Source organism: Emys orbicularis, chromosome 4 (genome assembly GCF_028017835.1).
Source record: "Emys orbicularis isolate rEmyOrb1 chromosome 4, rEmyOrb1.hap1, whole genome shotgun sequence".
Classification (NCBI taxonomy): Eukaryota; Metazoa; Chordata; order Testudines; family Emydidae; genus Emys; species Emys orbicularis.
Genome location: NC_088686.1, coordinates 55526392 through 55548146, shown reverse-complemented (window position 1 = coordinate 55548146; position 21755 = coordinate 55526392). Strand labels below are relative to the sequence as shown.

Genomic DNA, 21755 nt, shown 5'->3' with positions numbered 1-21755 from the left:
AATAAAAAAAAAAAAAAGCAAAGAAGCCACCACCACCAAACAAATGTATTTTGAGATTAATGATCTAACTATTATCCTCTTGAAATCTCACTCCTGGTTTGTCCCAGTTGCTTACTTCCCACACTGCAGTGACACATGCCAGACACTATGGCAGCTAGAGCTTAATTCATTGATCTTTTTACAGCTTCCAGATTATTTAAAACAGCAAGATGGGCACCCTCCTTTCATTCATCTTTTTAAAAATATTGGCCTCCAGAACAAGTATGCATGATTTTTCACATGGGTTCCCTATTTGGCCATCCCATTTGCTGTTAGAATGCTACCCCCTTGCTTGCCTTACATGGCCTGTGGGGCCCCGACTGCTCTAGCCTGCTCTGACTTTTGCCTTCCCTTACTCCATTAATGGCTTCATTGCTACTCAATGGCGTGAAGCCGACCAAATAAGGAAAAGGTGTCTGGCTTGTCCCTCAGGAGCGTCTGACTGCCACTGCCGCGCAGGAAGTATAAATTGGTGTATCTCCCTCTGAGTCAGTACCCAGCTTTTTCTCAGGAACCCCACGCAGTAGGTGCTGATCTGGTGAGTAGTACAGCTGACCAGCCTATCAGTCACGTTCCCAGGACAGCAGCTGCTCTGCTGAAGGCATCGTTGGGGAAATTAGAAGATCAGACTGACAAAGAGGAGACAATTTCTGGATTTCTAGATACAACTGTTGAGGAGGCTGCTTTGCATCTGTAACACCAGGGCTAATTTTATTTCTTTTTTGGGTAAGGGCTGGGAGGGGGGACTGAAGCCTATAAACTTTTCATTCATTCATTCATCCATCGTTTCATTCATTGCTTTTAAAATAATATTGATTGCCACAGGTTGGCTGTCTGGGGAATTATAGACACTACAAACAAGCTGTGTCTGAAATTCCCCCACTCCCCGCCCCCAGGAGAGCTCTCAAAAGTTTGCTAGTCCTTCAAAGAAAGATCTTGGAAGACATTTCTTTAAAACAATTCTAATAATGCTCTGCTAGAAGTTAACGTGCATTTGAAGAGCCGAGGAAAAATATTAACTGATTATATGTATCTAAAATCTCCAGAGGGGTGGAGAAGTGTGTTTGCACTATGTGGCAACGTCCCGTGTCCGGTCTGCGGTTAGTGCAGGCAATCGCTACGCTGCATCAGTAACAATAAGGAACAGGCAACAGCTGGACGCCAGGGTCCGCCACGAGTTTATCCCGTGTGTGTGTGTGAGAGAGAGAGATCTAGAAGGTGATTGATTGTCTAATATCTATCACTGCGCAGTTGGGAGGGAGGGAGGTAGCAGGTCCCTTGTTGTTCAGGCAGGACCTGGGCGGGCAGAGAAAGCTGCCCCCGCTGGAGTGAGCCGGGTGTGTGCTGGGGGGAGCTCTGGGCTGGGCAGGATGGAGGGCTCTGCAGGCTGCTGCCTCCCCCGGCGGCTGCACGGGCTCTGGACACGCGGCTGGGCTGTCTTGCAGATCCCTGCCTCCCGCCCAAGATGTGTGACGACGAGGAGACCACCGCGCTCGTGTGCGACAACGGCTCCGGGCTGGTGAAAGCCGGCTTCGCCGGAGACGATGCCCCCAGAGCCGTCTTCCCTTCCATCGTCGGCCGCCCCAGGCACCAGGTAACGGGCCCCGCCGTCTCCTCCTTCAGCGCCCCTGGCCCTCCGACTCGCCCCCCGCCTCTGAGCCCCAGCTCTAGCCCCCACCTGCCTCTTATCCCCGCCGCTCTCTGCCGAGCTCCGGCTCCCTTCTCTCCGATGTTCTTCATCCCAGTGGGATTCCCCCTCTGATTCGCCCCACCTACCTCACTGGACTCCTTTCCCACACTCCACTCATATCTCTACAATTCCCCCATCATGAACTTTCTCCTTTCCCCACATTCTTCACTTCCCCCACTATCTCCCTCTCATATCCTTTTCTTTCATCTCCCTCCTCTCCCCTGTGGGCCTTCACTTCATTCTTCACCCCACTTAACTGCTCTTTCTCTCATCTTTCCTAGTTCCTCCCTCCTCCCATGGAACAGATCTCCTCCAGCCCGTGTAAATCCATAGCTCCATTAATTGAATTTACATCACCCCCAGACCTTTTCATAGACCTTTGCCTCCCCACCTAGCTCATCTAACCCTGCACACCACTGCCACTCCCTTTCAATTCTTCACTTTTCCTTTTCTTTGATCCATTTCCTCTGTTACTCTGGAACTCTCTACTGTTTGCCCCAGACCCTTTCCCCTTCCTTTTATCTCCCCATAATGCTTCTTTCTGTCTCCCATTCTCTTACCTCTCCATATTGTGAGCATTAAACCAGCATATAGAAAACTTTTAGTAAACTGTTACCCCTGCCCCCACCCAAGAGCTACAATTTCCATGCCAAAAAATATGTAAAAGCTCAACAATGGTGTTTGATATTATGGACTCAATGATGAAAAGATTAATACAATTCATCTTTTTGTTTACCACACGAGATAAGCCCCTCCGTCTCTCTTTTATTTATAATACAGTATTTGGCATGATTTCAAGAATGCAACAGTTGTAACTGGTTACTAGTTTGTGAATGATTATGGCTATTGTAATGGATGCATTTCACTGTCATGGAGATAGCTATAAAAACTTTCTCTCATCCATCTATCCATAGCTTCATTTTTCATGATATTGTATGGTGTGCTTTCCACCATAGCCTTAGGTATGTGGGAATGAGCTAGTTGAGTTTTCCTGTTTTGTGTTTGTCACTTTAATTGATTAAATGAAGTAGGATTTTTTAAAAAGAGTCAGCTATGTGTTGACTTAATTAATATTCAAAGTAAATTAATGTTGCTTTCCATATTTAACCACATTTTGGCATAGTTCATGTATTTCTCCCTGCTTTATCCCAAATAATATACTTAGCTCTTTGGCATGATAAAATCTGTGCTTAATAATGGTGTTTCCCCCCTAGAAAATATTTCTTTATACTTTCCTCCATTAGGGTGTTATGGTTGGCATGGGTCAGAAAGATTCCTATGTAGGTGATGAGGCTCAGAGCAAGAGAGGTATCCTGACGCTGAAATATCCTATTGAACATGGCATCATCACCAACTGGGATGATATGGAAAAGATCTGGCACCACACTTTCTACAATGAACTGCGTGTGGCCCCTGAGGAACACCCTACCTTGCTCACGGAGGCCCCCCTGAACCCTAAAGCTAACCGTGAAAAGATGACCCAGATAATGTTTGAGACTTTCAATGTGCCAGCCATGTATGTGGCAATCCAGGCTGTCTTGTCCCTATATGCCTCTGGTCGTACCACAGGTAAAAAGATAAGTGATTGCTATAGAAATTTTTCCTTTCAACCCCTCAACTCCAAAGGAAAACAGAAAATTGTGAGCAGTCTCTAAGGCATCCAGATTCACAGAAAAATAGATGTATTTCAAATATGGCACTGGTAAAAAATTAAAACAGTCTACTGAATGTGCAGAAGGATTTTCCAGTGGTTAGGGTACTAGCCTAGGACTTGGAAATCTTGGTTCAATACCTTGTTCTGCCACAGACATCTTATGTGACCTTGGGCACGTCACTTAGCTTCTCTGTGCCTTATTTGAGCCTCTACCTCATAGGGGTGTTCTGAGGCTGAATATATTAAAGATTGTGAAGTGATTTGAGATCTTCTGATGAAAAGTGCCATAAGAAATTGGTATTATTAATTTATCCGTATTGCTTTAAAAATGAGCCTCAGTTGCCTAATGTCTATGTCTACACTAGAGACCTTACAGTGGCACAGATGTACCAATGCAGCTATACTGCTGTAAGATCTCTCAGGTAGCTGCTCTATGCCGATGGGAGAGAGCTCTCCTGTTGACATAATTAAACCACTCCCAATGAGTGGCGGTAGTTCTCCTGCTGACATAGCACTGTGCACGCTATCACTTATGCTGGCGAAACTTATGTTGCTCGGGATATGTTTTTTCACACCGCTGAGCGACATAAGTTTTGCCGACATAAGTGGTAGTGAAGACATGTCCTGCTTCTCCTCTCACTTACAGTGATGTAAACCAAAAGTGACTACTATGAACTCACTGAGGTTACACTGGTATAACTGGTTTGAGTGGAGACTCAGGCCAAATGCTTGGACTTCAGTTGAAAACAATGATCACTGAGATAGTGCTAGTAAAGTTACTGAAAGGATCTTACTCGGAGTAAATGGAGAGTGACTGTTTCAAGTGAATGATCACTCTGAATCTTCAGTAATAGCCATGCTAGCAAAGGCAGAATGAGCCAGATCCATTGTAACCGTTGAATACAATATAGAGCTATGCTGATTTACATTACGTTATATATACCTTCTTTTCTTACTGACTTGTGTATTGAAAGGTCGTGTGATTTCTGAAAAGTTAGATGCTTCCAAGTGTATCTGATCTCAGTCATTTCCCTCTTCCAGGCATTGTTCTTGACTCTGGCGATGGTGTCACCCACAACGTACCTATCTATGAAGGTTATGCTCTGCCTCATGCCATCATGCGTCTGGATCTGGCAGGCAGGGATCTGACTGACTACCTCATGAAGATCCTCACTGAGCGTGGCTACTCCTTTGTGACAACAGGTAAGTACATCTCATCCTCATCTCCTTGCTAACATCTTCTCATCTCTCTCAAGCCACTGGGGAACTTCTGCCTCTGGCAATCCCCCTCTTCAGACCTTGACTTGCTTTCTGTGTTTCTGTAGCTGAACGTGAGATTGTCCGTGACATTAAGGAGAAGTTGTGCTATGTTGCTCTGGACTTTGAGAATGAAATGGCCACTGCTGCCTCCTCTTCTTCTCTGGAGAAGAGCTATGAATTGCCTGATGGTCAGGTGATCACAATTGGTAACGAACGTTTCCGCTGCCCAGAGACTCTCTTCCAGCCATCCTTCATTGGTAAGTGCCCCCAAGGACTCCTCCTTTGGCCATGAGACCAAGTGAACTGTAAGGCTTGGAGAGTCCCCATTCCCTATCTACCTATTCAGCTAAATTTGGCATAAAAACAAGCAAAAAAATGGATTAGATTCTCCAGTACTGCTAAGCTATGCTTGGCACAAGACTATTGAGAAGGTGGCTTGCTGGCTGAGCACTTGGTTAATTTCTTGGTGCAGATTAGAATAGCCTTCAAATTGCAACTGCACTAGCTGTGCCTGTCAGTGCCTCCCTGTGGCCATTCCAGCAACTGTGACAAAGCAGCACATGGGGACACTTCAGTCACACTTCCTCTTTCCCAGATAAGTGCCTGCACTGGGATGCATGAGGGGGATGGTGTAGGAGCCTCTATTGTGGCTCTGTGCTACCACAAGATCCTATTACAAAGGGGGAGGCTTCCACTGACTCAATCTGCCTTGTTTAGGCTACTTTTATGCTGGAAGAGTGACAGCCAAGCCTTTGCCAAACTGATCTTTACCAAACCTCCTCCCCTCCCCCCAAAATTCCACTACTGTAATTACATTAGGGGAGATTCTTAGCTATTGTGTAACTCAGGATAGCTCAATTGAAGTCAATGGAGTTCTGCTGATTTGCACTAGTTGAGGATCTGGCCCACAAGTAAATTGTCCCTATTGTGCTGATGTGGCATAATTATAGGACTCTGTCCTTGCAGAAATGTTATTGCTCAGATATAAAGGTCTTAGAATTAGTAGAATGTCACTGTGTCATTGGAGATTTTCCATCAGGGTGAATTTTTCAGAGACCGTATTTGAAAGGTTTATGTCTTATACTTACTCAAAGACAACAGCTGCTTCTACTGAGAAGTGAAGTTTCAGAAAGAGAGGTTTGCGTCTATGTATATGCCTTATAATTAAATACTGTCATGGCTTAGATTGTAAATTCTGCTATAGAGCCAAACAAATTTGTTGGCTACAACAAGTGTTTATAGCATAAACCCTGTGTATTAAATGCAGTTGTTCATCAGCTGGCATCTCGTTGCAGATCTAGTTTCATTGCTTTCAGGAAGCACCTGTTAAATTAATACATCGGAATGTAACCTATGAACATTTGCTTCTGATGTCTTTCCTCTTTACATGCATTGCTATACCCCTTGTCCGTGCCTGGATCATCTCTAGTCTTGATAACTGAACCTTTCTGGCCTGGCCTCTCCATTTTCTCTCTTCTCCAGTCTATCCAAAATACTACTGCTAATCTCTTCTTCTTCTTCTGCTCTGCTCCTGTCTTTTACCAGATCAAATTAAAGCTCTTTGTCTCACTTTCAAGGACCTACATAATCTCCATCTCTTCTGTCATTTCCTCCTATCCCTCCTCTCTACATATATTTCTATTGATCCTCTATTACTGCTCTTTGCTGTGCACTTCTTTTATTCTGCTCCACACACACTGAGAAGCTTCCCCCCACTGTCTCCAGCAAGTGACCTCTCCTTTTTAAAATGTACTTGTTTTAGGATTCTCCTTTGTGTTAGTCTCCTATAGTAATTATTATTAACCAGTACTTTTATAATAAATAATCTCTCCACACCCTCCCTTTATCGAAATCATTGTCACATGTTTTGTTTTGTCTCTATTATATTGTAACACCATCCCTGTCCTGAATGAAGCTTTTGCTATGTTTTATGACACATACTTTTATGGCACTATAATAATGCTTATTAATAATAGCTATAAATGCTCACAGATCTTTTACACAAAAATTGTCCCTCCTGTATAACTTGCTGAGCTATCATCTTGCCTTTCAAGGTATGGAATCTGCTGGTATTCATGAAACTACCTACAATAGCATCATGAAGTGTGATATTGACATCCGTAAGGATCTGTATGCCAACAATGTCCTTTCAGGTGGTACAACCATGTACCCTGGTATCGCTGACCGCATGCAGAAAGAAATCACTGCATTGGCGCCTAGCACTATGAAGATCAAGGTGAGGGGTTTGGTGTCATAAGAAACAGAAATTGGGGTAAAGAATGATCGCATTGGACTAAATAATTAGTTTGGGTGGTGGGAACAATTCAATAGTGAGACCAAGAGCTGCAGGATTAATTGGGAATAACTTGACTGAAGTCAGTGGAATTATACTGATAAGAAGCAAGTGTTAGGAGAGGAGAATCAGGCTGTAAATTGCTTTTGAGAATATTGCATATATTGTAAACTGGCTGCTGGAGATGTTACCAGTGATAAGATAGGAAAGTTCTTTCATAATTTTATGTCGTCTGTAGCAATTTGGTATATCAAATCACTACAAAGCCCATGTAAAGTAGCTGTTGGAAACTCAAACTGTTGAACTGATGAGGATTTTGTTGCTTATCTTTCCCTAGATCATTGCCCCACCTGAGCGCAAGTACTCTGTCTGGATTGGTGGCTCCATCCTGGCATCTCTGTCCACCTTCCAGCAGATGTGGATCAGCAAACAGGAGTACGATGAGGCTGGTCCATCCATTGTCCATCGCAAGTGCTTCTAAGTGCCTTTTCCTCAATTTACCTCCCACTCAGGATGATGACATTATGCTTCTTGGAGTCTTCCAGCAATCCTTCCTGAACTCTCTTCAGTCATTGTACAGTTTGTTTACACACCCGTGCAATTTATTTGTGCTTCTTCTAATATTTATTGCTTTATAAATAAACAAGATCTGGGACTTGCAACCTACAAATGATTTTGTCTTTTCCCCCCCCCCCCTTTTTGCTCTAAAAATTAAGCTGTATACAAACTGGGGTTTGGAAACTAACACAACACAACACTTTGGTGGGTGGGTGTCCTTTTTTAAATTATGTGATTATGGGCACTCTATCAGCCATGATATATTATTATTTCAGACTTTTTTCTTTTGGAATCTGAAACAAAAGAAGCATCTTACAACACAGCTTATAAAGAAGTAGTTTGGGGGTAAAACCAGTAAGTGGGACAAGTGGAAGCAAATAACTCACATTCATTCTTTGGGTTTAAATGTTATTTTTCAATTGCTAATTGGATTAGTTATAATCCAAGTATTTTAATACCAAAGTCCTGCATACCAAACACAGTTGGAAAAGGATAATTATGTTCATATGATCAGTGTTATTTAAAACTAATTAACGTAAATCCTTAATGCCGAAAAAGCCCCTCCCCCACCCACCAGAAGCGTCTTCTGAAGGTTATACATGTTTGTGATTAAACATTAATCCAAACTGGCAATTTGACCCCCTCCCCCATCTCGTCAAACCCATCAAAAATTCTGAAACAAGGACACGAAAGCTTTATTGTGCAAAAGCCAAACAAAAATTTGAAGTCAAAAGTAGTATAACATACAACTATTATACAATGCTTAATTTGTAATGAAAGAGGTGCCAGAGCGCAGGCAACTAGGTGCCTGGACTCAAGCAATTTTTTAACTTTCATAACTGATGTGGCAAGCGCAGAGGTGCCAGGGCTATGAACTGCCAAGCCTAGAGGTGCCAGGGCTCAACCCTGGCAAGCCTGGCACAAATGAAGCACTGCTGTTATACTAATGATTATTTTTACATCACCCAGAGTGCCCTAGACACTTTTAATTCTTATTTTCCATCTGACCCAGATACTGAGATGAGACACGGCCTGGCGTTTGTAAGCTTTTTTCTGTTCCTCACACTTTCTTTTCATAACTATGCTGCTGGTTGGTTATCTTTTAAAAATTAATAAATGAAATGTGTAGTACAAAATGATTTGGGAAACTTTGGCTTCAATATTATCATTAATCAATAGCCTGTTATAGAATACATACAGGTGGGACTCACCTAGGCTTGATTTAAGCAAGCACTTAAGCATATGCCTAACTTTAGGCGAGTGCTTAAAGTTAGGCATGTGCTTAAGCGCTGTCCTGTATCAGGTCCCTGTAGAATGATTAGGCTTTAAAGGTGTTAAAGATCATGTTTAAAATAGGTTTCATACTAACTTTATATTCTTCAACTGCTATACAATATAAGAATACTGAATAATTAAAAATAGGTGACATGCACATAGCAAGAGAGGCTTTTCCCCTGTTTCTCCCATTTACTATTCTGAAGTTTAACTAAAACTTTGGATACTTGGATGTAATTTGTGGATAAGCAGAAAAAAAGCACTTTCTGTTATACAGAGATGTATTTGCCCCTGTGAATATATGAAGATGTTTTTAGTAAATTTTATTTGTACTGTTTATAATTTATTGTACCTTGGAACAGGGTGTAAAAAGGTGGTGTTGTAATTGTCTGTCATTGTTATAGACGTAGAATGTTTTGTTAAGAACGAAGTATGACAAGGACTTTCTCAGCTCTGATCATGAGAGTTTTTGGGGAGAAGGTTAATACTGGCTTCTAGAAATACCAGAGCATGACACTGTGCATAGCATTATCAATCTTTTTTTTTTTTTTTTTTAAATAAGCCTTTCCAGTACAGTAGAGATTTGTTAATCAGCACATCCCATAATTTACACCCAAAACCAACAGACACCCTCCTCCTTCTCAACCAGGGTTTAAAAGCATTGCACCATTCTGAGGCTCACATGTTGAAGAGTTTGGTATGCAGGTAGAGTTTGGTAGTTTATAAAATACAGTACATAATATTTACAAGTGTACTATGAAGTATCAATAGGAATAATTGAAACCAAATGACAATGACGCTTGCCAATTAAATTACAAATTGTAATGCAGAATCCTTGCTTTTTGATTGTTTGCTCTCTTACTTGCTAATTTGCAAAATTCAGTCAGCCACACATTGCTTCAAACTAAGGGAAGTTCAAAATGTTAGACAAATATGCAGAGAGAATCAAAGTTAAGAGACAATAGAGCTGTGACTGGCACTGACATTTGGGTCAGGTGTGGCAGGCATAAAGCTGACAGCATGTTCAAGAGTGTGAATAGCAGTTCATAACAATGGGCCTTTGAGCATGCGAGAGACTGAAGCATGTCACTAGTTGCTTGATGGCATTAACAGGATTCCTCTGTAGAGACATTATTGGATTAATCATTTATGGCTAATGGTACATTGTTATGGGCAGCAAAAAACATGCAAAAATATGGTGAATGGAAAACATATAGGCATCAAGGGAAGGAGATTGTGCTCTTGTCTCCTCTTTCTGCCACTAGAGCAAGTGTTTCCAAATTAGGGTGACCAGACATCCCGTTTTTAATGGAACAGTCCCCTATTTAAGCCCTCCTGCAGGTGTCCCAACTTTTTTTTAAAAACGGGCAAATTGTCCTGTATTTTCTGCCTGCTCCCCATCGGTATTGGCAGGTTCTGCTGCTGGCTGGATCCCTGCTCTCCAGCCGCCCGCACACCAGTGGTGAATGGGGATGAGGGTTCAGTGGCCAATGATGGTGTGCAGGGCTCATGGTGAGGAGAAGCTGCAGGGCCAGTCTGCTCCCCCTGCCGGTCCGTCAGTGCAGCCCCCACTGCATGCTGGTTCTCGGCCAATAGGGCCCTGCCCCCTACCCCATTTCCAGCTAGTGCTGGCTGCACGCTGTGAGCTGTAGCGGCCAGTGAGTACGGACAGGCATCAAGCGGTGACCAGTTACGTGTTGCCTCTGCTGTCCGCCCATCAGCCCTTTATGTACTCCCCCTGTAGCTGTCTTCTCCCTGCTTTGCCCCTTTGCCCTCCCAGCCCCACTGCTCCTCCATATCCCCCCTCCCCCCAGTGGGCCGCCTCCCTCTCCCAGCACTGTGCAAAGAACCAGCCCTTGGTTGGAACGCTCAGCTCACCAGCAGCCTGGCCGGAAGGCTCCTTCCTTCCCCCACTGCCTCTGGCTGGGCTAGTGCCCCAGGAAAGCCCAAGACCCTCTGGCCTGGGGTGCTGGCCAGGAGGAGCCAAGCCCTGCATGTGCCAAAGCCCCACGCAGCGCTACAAGGAAGCCTCTCCACCCCTCAGCTAAGCTCTAGAATGGGAGGTGGAGGTGATTTCCAGCCTGTTCCTGCCCCAAACCTGCAGGCTCCACAGCAGCACCCGGGGCAGGAATTTAGCACCGTCTTCGACTGCCTCCCCCCACACCGCCCTGGGTCCTGCCCCAAGGGAGCATGTGGCTGCTCCATCTCTTAGGCACCTTCCCCTGCTAAGCCACCTCTCTGGCTGGGCTCCACAGGTGCTGAAGCCCCTGCAGTCAGGTTCCCTGGGCCCTGGTGCACAATGCATCCTTAGGGCTTAACCCCTTCCTCCTCGCACTGTAGCCAGGGGACAGGAGGCGGCTGGGTTACGCTGGTGGCCAGCAGCGGCCTGGAGGTGTTAGCTGCCTTTTGACACTGTGCAGGCAGGAAGAGACAAGCTGCTTCCAGCCATGGAGGGGAGGAAGAGCATGTGACCCCACATGCCGCCCCCACGCATTGCCTTGGGACGACGTGGCGCCAGGTACCGGGATAAGCTAGTCCGTCCTAGGGGCCCTGTCAGGCATGGAGGGCAGAGAGCGCTGGATGGAGGGAGTCTGTCAGTCATTCCCCTTGTGTGAGAGTGTGTGTCACCTCTCCCCATGTATGTGGGAGGGGGAGGGGTGTGTGTGTCACCTCTCCCCATGTGAAGCATAAAGCCTTAAAGATAAGGTAAATAAAAAGAATCCAACTACTCAGTATTTCTTTTTAATGGGGCTCAGCCAACTTGATGTTAATTTCGATGTTTGTACTGTATAGTTCTGATAGATTGCCATTGACCTTGCTTGAATACAAGTAATTTTACCAGGTGTCCCGTATTCAGCATAGGGAAATATGGTCACTCTACTCCAAATATAATATATATATTTTAAAATGTAATTATCTGGATTTAGCCTTGATTAATATAGACCCTTCACAGCATATAGACCCTTCACATAGGTCATCATCAGGATTTGCACCCAGGATCTTTACAACTGCAGCACAGCTTTCTGATATTTGAGCTAAAGACATAGCTGGTTATAATAATAGGCTATTATTTTCTATGTTGGCTAACCCCTAGGGAGTGCTATGACATCCACTTTTCTAATGGCTTACACACCTATTATTTGTTACACTGCAGGAGAATGTTGGGAATCAGGGTTCCTGGTTTTGGATGGGAGAGACAGGCTATAGTGATTGCAAACAGCTCAGCTGAACACATAGATTTGGTATGTCATTTCCAAAAGGCTGAGTCTGCCATATTGGAAATCTCATTTCTATTATTTGATCTTGTTCAGCCTCTTTGTTATCCCATGTGTAAGATAGGGGGACTTACACTATCCTCCCTCTTAAATAAGGTGTATGATGCTTTGGTCAGTTAGAAAGGACTGCAAAGTGTACAGAATTATTAACACACATCAGTAAGAGCTATGATTAGAACTCATGACTGCTTTCTTGCTCTTAGCCCAGCATATTTTCCCCTGGGCTAAAGAGTACTTTGCTATAGTGGCTGTTGTAGTTATCCCATTAGCAGCTCTAGCATGCTGCACTCTCCATGTAGGGAGCTCTACTGGGCCTGAGAGCATGCTCAGTGCAGTTGGCACCCAGGGAGCTCTGTAGAGTTGGAGCATGCTCAGATGGACTATTCAGAGATTTTCACAGCCAGCCTCTAACAAGCCTTACTGAGCATGTACAAATGGTGATTTTCAAAAGCTTACAATTCAGTTAAAAAAGGATGGAATTTCGCAGGGATGGAAAAAAGGCAGCTCTCTGGCAGGACCATTTTAAGTTTGTGCTCCAAAACCTGGAGGTGCCAGAGCTCTTCAAAGAAATGGTAGGACAAGTTTTTTAACTAACCCTATTCTTGAAAATGGCAGAACTGTTTTTGCTGAAGCTTAAAACAAAACAAAACAAAACGAAAAACAAACAAACTACAAAAAAAAAACCCCACTAACAACCAAATTCAGCCTGAGGCAGATAGCAAGCATGGAAAAAGTGAGCTTGAGTGGTTAAAGTTTGGCAAAATTATAAGCAACTGAAAACAGGGGCTTATAATGGCTAGTATTAGGGGACCTTAAGTGATTCACTATCAGATATGCCTATAATAATATATCAATACATAAAATAGTGAATGTGGTGCTGACAGACTGGGTACTAGCTCATGCCCAGGCCCCTAGGCCTCACTGAACATTGACAAATGCATAGCTGGAAACCAGTCTGGCCCACCTGTGTGTTAGCATTGTTGAAATAGATGTTAAGTTTACAAGAATGAGTTTAGATTTGAAGAAATGCTTGTAGGCTGCTATTAATCTTACTTATACTATCTGTAGCCCATGATATAAAGTTATATTGAGTATTTGCACTGTAAACTTCTGTAATTGTGTAACTCATGAAACAGGAAAGAATTAATTAACGTAATGTGCTGGTCCTGCACACAAGAAGTCCCATTGAAACCAAATGAGCCACTATGAAACATCAAAGGACAAATACTTTGTTAATTGCCCTCTTCCTCTCCCAACCCCACATCCAGGAAGCAGGGACCTGCATGTGAATTCATCCCATCAGCTTGAACTTTGGGGGGAAGGGAATAAAAATGCCTAACAAGAAGGAATGGGGTCTCACTATCCTGAATTTGGAGAAGGTAATATTTCTAAGCATAAGCAAGGGATTCCCAAGTTGTTTAGGTTGGGTTAGCCCTAAAGGACATATAGAACTTGCATATATAGCAGCTCTTATTACCTTTTGGAACCTAAGACTGTCACTCATTTGTGTGTGCATAGTTACCCGCTTTAACCTTGTAAATAACTCATCTCTTTTGCCTAGTTAATAAACCTTTCGTTAGTTTATTACAGAATTGGCTACAAGCGCTGTATTTGGTTTGAGGTGAAATTGACCTGGGGTAAGTGACTGGTTCTTTGGGACTGGGAGTAACCTGAATATTGTTGTGATTTTTGGTGTAAAGGACCATCCGTCACAAAGGCAAGCTTGCCTAGCTGGCAAGATAGACTGGCATACCCAAGGGGACTGTCTGTGGCTACATGTTAAGGCTGTTGTAGTGCTTGAGGAGTTCACACTTGATATTTGGCTGGTAAAATCTAAGTACAGAACACACAACCAATTTGGGGTTTGTGTCCTGCTTCTCCACAGTCTGGCCTGAGGTTGGCACTCCTGGTGGTGAGCTGCTCTAGTCAGCTTGATACGGAACGTATTCTGTGATGGGCTGGACAAACTGGACCAGGGCTGGCTGGGGTTAACAGTGACAGGGTGAAACTGGCCCTGCCCTGCAACACCTGCCAGCAATACAAAGCTTAAGGTGAGGAGGAAATCAAAGGGAAGGATGTAGGCTTTAAAATGGTCACAGCTGTAATGCCCATTAATTGCAACAGGAATTTTGCCTGAGTAAGACCTACAGTTTTAGGTCGTTAGTGTATCACCAATTATTTTTGGTGTTCTCCTATAAAGGAAAATGTTAATAATAAATGTTATTCTCAGCAATACAGAATTGTTATTATTGGACATATCTGAACAAAGAGATTATGCTAACAGATAATTAACGGATGGCTTAATTGTGTGATTAAACTATATATGATGCTCTGTTATAGCAACATCACAGCAAATTGATGTAATTATTTGTAATCTTATTTTTCTTCACAAAGAAACCATTGGAAAAATCCATCATCGGGCTGAAATACACCAAACACAATGTGAGGAATGGCTCAGGGGAGGGCAATTATACTTTAAACACACTTTTCTTTGATTATTTTCTGACAAGTAACATTAATATAGAGGAAAAACCGAGACAGGAAGAATATGTAATGGCATGGCATAAAGGTTTCATTAGCATGATGCTGGGAGGAATGCATTTGAGATGTAAATAATATATTACGGTTGTGAAGCTAACCAATACCATCTAGGTAATAAAACAATAAAGAAGGAATGTGGAACTTTGTTCTGAATTTCCAAGCTTTTTGTCAGTTTGCATCACAAAAAAATATAATGTTGTCAATGTTAATTAGTAGTACATAATTTATTATGAATATAATGGCTTTACAATCTACAGTCTCCCTTGTGCTTTAAAGGCATGTCTAGCATAGTGGAATTGGGAAAGCATGTCAAGGACCTATTTAATCTAATACTGGGGAGGAGGGGTAGAATTGAAGATGGGATCCCAGGTCATATAACCCTATGGTAGCCATTGTGGTAGAGACTCTCTTTATTTGCACTTTGTGGCTGTGGAATCTGTCTGGGCTGTGAAGTTCCAGAGGAACATACAGTAGCGGACTCAGGATATGGCCCCATATTATTTACTAGATGGACTCAAAGGTAGGACTGGTCAAAAAACTTCAATCAAAATACATTATTTAAAAATTGGGTTTCTGTCTAAATAACAATTTTCATGGTAAGTGTCTGCTTTCCTTGAAAAATTTTGATTTTTTTTTTCTGTCACAAAACTGAAAGCCAAAACTTTTAGGCTGAAGCCAGACAATTGTTCAGTTTTTTGGCAGTTTTTAGTATTTTTTCACTTGCCAAAACCTGAAAAAAATTGTTTTTGTTTTTTCCATGAAAAGTCCACATTCCACATAGAGGGAGAAAAATTCTCATTTTCTCACCAGCTCTATTCAAAAGTCTCTAGTTCTGAATAGAGGGTTATAAATGCCTATGACTGTGTTTACCCAGTGAAAAGTAGCTACTATGTTTTGTAAATGTGTATTTAGAAAATATCATAATTCCTTCTTCCCTGTATCCATGATTGTGGATGCACAGCCATAGCCAGAAGATTTAAACTAAGCTCCCTACCCACCCCAGAAAATGCTGCTTCTGAACAGGCAAAGAGCTGCTGAATGACACAAAGTGAACCCTTCCTTTAAGAACAGAGCATGATGCTTTGCAGTTCTCTGAACCCCTGGTGGGCTAGAGGAGTGAGAAACTCTCTCTGGGATTTGAAACTGGGTTTCCTGCACTGATATGTAGGACAGCAAGTTGATGCCTGAGTGGATTTTTCCAGTGTTTCATAGAGTAGCTTTCTACTTTTTTAAAAAATAAAAAAGATAGTGAATGCAACTGTGACCTCACTCTATGCCATGTTCAGTTTAGTTCAATCAAAGATATTTTTTCAGTTAAGCACATGCTTGTTTCAGGGCTCATCAAATGTAAAAATAGCCTAATCCTATTTTTAATTAATAAATCTCTTGAAATCAGTGAGTCGCTGAATAACAAGCAGAACCAGATGGTAAATCAAATACAATAACACACTCCTACTACCTTAAGGGTTACAATTAATGTCACTAATTTTTAATGTACAATCCATTTGTAGGGGGAAGAAGGGCATTAGCCAACTCCTGTGGGGCTGCTCTGCCACTTGGGGTCCTTACAGTGGGAGAGGCCGGGTGGAGATTGCAAACTGGGGGAATGTGCCTTTAGCTCCACAGAGATGTTCTGATAGTATTGATGATCTTTTCCACTGACCCTCCTCTCAGGAGCAGCCACAGCTATGGGGAGTTACTGGTGGTGTGTCTCCATTAAAGCTGTTTTCTAGAGAGTGGCATGGGGCACCAGGGCACAAAGCCAATGTGAACATTCCCCCCCCCCCCCGATATATCTCTAGCCTCCCATGGATCCCCCAGCTTCCAGAGAGATCCCTGAGAAGCCATAAGGTCTAGTCCATGCCTCTATAGGCACCCAAAATCAGAGGCCGCTTTTCAAAGCTATCATTAGTGACTTGCTCAAGGTCACCAGGGAAGCCTGCATCGGAGCCCAGAACAGAATTCCGGCCTTCCAATTTCCTTTCTTGTGCCTTAACCAAAAGATGGTCCTTACTCCAGTGGGCACAGCAGTTTGGTGATCTAAGTGCTATATTTCAAGAAAGAAGATAAAGGAAAAAAAATAAAGCAAACAAGGGAGATCAGGAAGAAATAGAGTATAATGGATGGATGGGCCTTTCTAACTGGAACATTGATGGATGGTTTTAATATAGAGATTTATAAAATAAGTGGTGACACTGTGCGTGCTGGTATGCCTAAAATTAGACTGCCCAGCTTTGTTTGGATTAAAGAATACATGTGTTGCACCCCTATCCACCTGCCTGCTTACTTCCAGCATGTGAGCTGGGAGGATATTGAGATGCTAAAGAAATTTTCTCTCTCAGATGTTGCTTGTGTCTCCTGTATGGATATATCTGCAACCATGAATGTAAAGCCTTCAGTTTGCTGTTGGTGAGTTAGCCAGCTGAGAATTGAGATTTAAGCAATATTATCTCTTTCTTCTCAATCTGGAGGAAGTTACAAACCAGAATTTTAGATATACAGTACCTGCAAAACTTGCATGTATACATGTTGCTTCCTCATAAACTGTATTTGAACATGCAAAATGGATAATTGTACAGACCAGCAAGTCTATATGAGCAAAGTGAGCTTTCAGGAGCCAGGGGGTGTAAAAGCAGAGTGTGAGGGTATGTCTACACTGCAAAAAAGATTTGCAGCAGAGAATCTCAGAGCCTGGATCAACTCGGGCTTGCAGGACTCATGCTAGGGTGCTAAAAATAGCAGTGTAGACATTCGGGCTTGGGCTGGAGCCTGGGCTCTGAAACCTGGCGAGGGGGTGGGTCTCAAAGCCCTCTACTTCTATTTTTAGCCCCATAGTGTGAGTCTTGTGAGCCTGAGTCAATTGACCCAGGCTCTGAGAAACTGACTAACAAGAAAGGTAAAGTCACGAGGAGCATCATCTAGCACACACTACATTTACTAAATCATACACTCCTTATAGGACATGCTCTTCCTGATGTGTTTCTTGTAGCAGACCTGATACACCACTGGGTTATTACCAATTTACACTAGCTTAACCCCACTGATTTCAGTGAAGTTAAAATGGAGTAATGCAGTGGTGGTTCAGACCTTGTATATTTAGGCATAAACAATTTGTGCAAGATGAAAAAGCTAAGGGAATCTGCTATTACTTCACTAGCCCAGAGGCTCCTAACTGTAGGGTCTGGCTTCCCTGCGGAGTTAGTCAGGGCTAGGGCTAGCTGAAGTGTTGCCTTTCACCGGCCTCTCTCCACACAGATAAATCTCTAACCCAGGCTTGAGGGTGCTTTAAGCCTGAGTTAGCAGGCTTGGCTGTGGGCACAGGCTTGATCTTAGATTTCACTTCAGCCTGGGCTGGCAACCTGCCTACTTTGCAGTGAGAACACAGGCTAATCAAGCCTGGGTACTGTTAGTCCTCTGTACTATCCCACAATTTCACCTGGGATGTACTTTCTTCCACACTGCATTTTAACCCTAGGATTGCATGCTCCATTTCTGCTGAACTTCCATAGCATTTGAACAGAGGTGCTATGCAAGAAATCCTCTTCCTGTGCTCCCATTTGGCCAGGAGCTGTGGAGTTATGTCAGAAAGATCCATAATTTGGGGAAATATACCCAGAATGACATTTGTATGGTTAGTGGACAGGAAAGAAGCGGAGAGGCGGAGCAGTCAGACAGATGTGCTACGAATCACTCTGTGGTTTGCAGACTGAATTCCTTAATCACATTCTCATTAAAAGTTCTTGCTGCCAATTGCTGTTTCCTTTTACCTTCAGAGCTGATGTGTTAATCATGAATAACTTCCCTTGGAAGCTATTTACATAAAGTATTGTTCTTGTGGCCTTGCCACAGACAGAAGTTACATGCTAGGCAAAAGAGCAAGAAAGCGCACCCTGCAAATGAATTCATAGAGAAGTCCAGTTTAATGCACCACTAAGAACTATGGGATGTCCAACTATAAGTCCATCCAGCACATGGCTTTGTACAGCACCAGTGTGGGTGCAGTTACCCAGATCTGGCATGGGTAGAGCTTTGCATGGGGAGGGTCCATCTGTACTAGTCAAGCCATGGTGAACTCTGCACTGAAGACATAGAAGTGTGAAACACTTGATGGAGGTCTGCAGAGAGCTGGCTGGTCATATGATGTTGGTTCTTTTCCTTGTTTTCAGCTACCAAACAGTAGTAAAAAAAGAGCTAAAAATATAATGAGTATTTTCCTAATATTACTTTTTCATATACATGATTTCTGTGATTATCACATGGCGGTATTTTGATTGCAAATGGATGTCCTACAAGACAATGTTTCTGTTCAGATGTGGTCCATACTATGACAAAATTCAAGAGTCCCTGCACTTGGATATTTACAAAATCTGTTATGCCTCTTTTCATACATAGTCTACTAGATACTTGACTGCCATCTGGCTGGAATTAGTACATTTAAAAAAAGTTTTCAGTATACTGCAGTTAATGTTTAGGATATAGCTTCTCAATTACCAACTTTTCCCAGGGTATTTAGGTGTCCTGCTATAAAATCTACATTTTACAACATTTTTTTCCTATATAGCACCCAGGGCACAACTGTGGCAATAAAAGGATTTATTTGGTAATAAGGTTATTTTAAGTCTTTGTGACTTGCTTGATTGAATGTTATTTCTCTCTGACAACCATGTGTTTTATTGGCCATTAGTGCACACATGATTCAGAATCAATTTGGTTTGGTGTCCAGACTTTTGCAGCCCTGTCTACATATAATATATGGGTAAATTTTTCAGTTTGACTTGCAAAGTGACTTATGTGCTGTTGAAAATATTACCCTGTGATCGTGTGGGGCAACAAGGCCTAGAGCTTAAAAGTTGTCTTAGAGTGGCAGCTTTGTTCCTGGCCATAGTACCTGTAGCACTGGGTTTTCCATGCTATCTGCAGTGCTAAAGAAACTCAATCACATTTCCAAATATTTGCCCCAAAAGTACTCTTACCTTTGTCCTAGCAATGGGTCTCTGACATGCTAAAGAATTTTAGAGGCCATAATTATACAGATGTGATTTGCTGTAAATAACAAATCTGGAGAGAGATTGTAGCTGAAATGAGTAGAATAAATAGTTCATGCCAGATACATCACCGAGATGTCCAATCTCATTCAAAATCTATCAAGATTCAGTAGCCTACTTCAGAGGACGGCACATGTCTACTTTTTATGTATTTTGCTTAAGGGCTTGAATTCTGCTCTGCAGTTTGGGATTATGAGGAAAGAAAAGAAGAACTGAAATATTGTAGGTGATAGTGTGAAATGCAATCCTTTTGTTGTAACGCGTTGTCTAAGTGCCACAGAATCATGCTCAGATGATGCAGCCTGATTTAATAATTTATTTCTATATGTGTAAAAAGTGCCCAAAGTAATGTACAAAGCAAGTTCTTAATATATTGTGTCACACTCATTATTTTAAAAGAATGCAGAGATAGGTTTACATTCTTTTCTCTTCTGATCTAACATAACCTCACCCATTGACAATAATTGTGTGGACAAATTTGTCCCTTTCTTTTCTATGGAACAGAGTCCATACATTCTGTTCATTGTACCAATACCTTAGAGAAATAGGGACTTATTTTCAAAGCTTATTTTTGTATAGAGACAAGATGTAAAATGATCAGGAAAAGTACCCTGGAGGTTCTTCACTTTGTCAAAAGATATACCAAAGGTTTCTCCACTGGCCCTGTCCACCTATACTAATGTAAAACAATGAAACAAAAATAATGTAACTTTGAGTGCCAAATAAGACTATTTCTTGTAAGTTTCCTATACAAATAGCTACACACAGAGGGTCAATGTACAAACTCCAAATAGGGCTGTGTGGCTACAGAGAGACAGTAGGTGCTATTAAAAGCTTGACATTTATCTCTCACAGTAGTTAAATTTACCATGGTATTTGCGGTATTCCCCAGCCTAAGTATAGGGAATGCCACAAATTCCGTGGAATAGATAATTACTGCAGTGCAAAAAATGTTAGGGTGCTAATGGTGCTCACTGTACCTATGGTTGCACTGGGATTTAGAAATAGATTGTTTGTTAACAAACTTGCAGTTATAAAGCACCTTTTATCTAAATGGATCGGAAAGAGAATTACAAAGTTGACAGGCTGATTGTACAAACTACCTCCAAAGGAATCACTTTGGCCACCCTCAGCAAGTGTTTGTTGGTGCAGAGAAAGTCTACACAGATACTTAGGACAAAAGTGCGGAATACCGTGTGCAAATGAAACTGCAACAGGAATTAGAAAGGAAGGTCAGGTTTTGTGGTTAAGGCACTTGAATGGGACTCAGGAGGTTGGGGTTCTGCTCCCAGCTTGACCATAGACTGTCTGTATGATCTGGCACCTCAGATTGCCATCTGTAAAATGGGGTACTAATGCTTCCTTCCGCCAACTCTGTCTTGTCTATTTAGGGTATAAACTCTTCTGCACAGTGACTGTGTCTTTCTACTTGTCTGTAGAGCGCCTAGCACAACAGAGGCCCCAGCTGAGATCAGGGCCCCACGTGTAGTTGAAATAATATGGAATTCAGATAGGCAAAATGGAATTTAGCCAGGAAACCAGGATTAGCAACCCTGCTCTTGCAAAATATGCCATATGATTTGCCATGAGCACAGACAGTTGGAACCTTGCATTGATTTCTTATCAGAAAGATGGAACCTCCAGCAGTGCACTCTCTCCTAGCACTATGTTGGATACTTGTTCAGTACTGACTCAGCGGGTATAATACCACTTTCTGAATTAAACCACCTCTTCTTGCAGAACCTGAGTTTTCCCTAGCTGCCTCCCATTCGAGTACTGAGCCTGAAGCTTCTGAGAATTGATGAGAATTAAGCTTGATTTGGGGTAATGGCAGAAGATATTTTATTTGGATTTGTAGTCATATCAAAACATTACAGACATTCAGATCCAGGCTAGATACATCTTGTGATCTATTAAAAAGGTAATGGACACAAATCATTTCATTTCAAACTTGTTAATCCTTGCAACATTTTAATTAGTGGCTTTAAGAACATGTGAATCCTTGAATGCTCAGGCTTTTCTTATCCTCACTGTTTTTAACTGGATTCTCTTCTGTGGGAAGCATAAGGAACTTATTTAAAAGACCCAGAGGTCTGGTAAACATCTTGCAGGCGAGACCTGGCAT

At 42.4% G+C, this 21755-nt stretch overlaps 1 protein-coding gene across 5 annotated transcripts; it reads left to right on the top strand.

The window, feature by feature from the left end:
* The first annotated feature begins 1504 nt into the window (after window positions 1–1504).
* On the top strand, window positions 1505–7417 carry ACTC1 (actin alpha cardiac muscle 1). Of its 5 annotated transcripts, XM_065402666.1 has the most exons (7): window positions 1505–1633; window positions 2974–3100; window positions 3212–3298; window positions 4425–4586; window positions 4709–4900; window positions 6698–6879; window positions 7274–7417. In XM_065402666.1, the coding sequence occupies exons 1-7, from the start codon at window positions 1505–1507 to the stop codon at window positions 7415–7417; spliced, it is 1023 nt and encodes a 340-aa protein (XP_065258738.1). The 5 variants fall into 5 exon arrangements, with proteins under 5 accessions (XP_065258738.1, XP_065258737.1, XP_065258735.1 ...); XM_065402665.1 differs by lacking the exon at window positions 2974–3100 and having other exon boundaries at window positions 3103–3298; XM_065402663.1 differs by having other exon boundaries at window positions 2974–3245; window positions 4408–4586.
* The last annotated feature ends 14338 nt before the right edge of the window (window positions 7418–21755 follow it).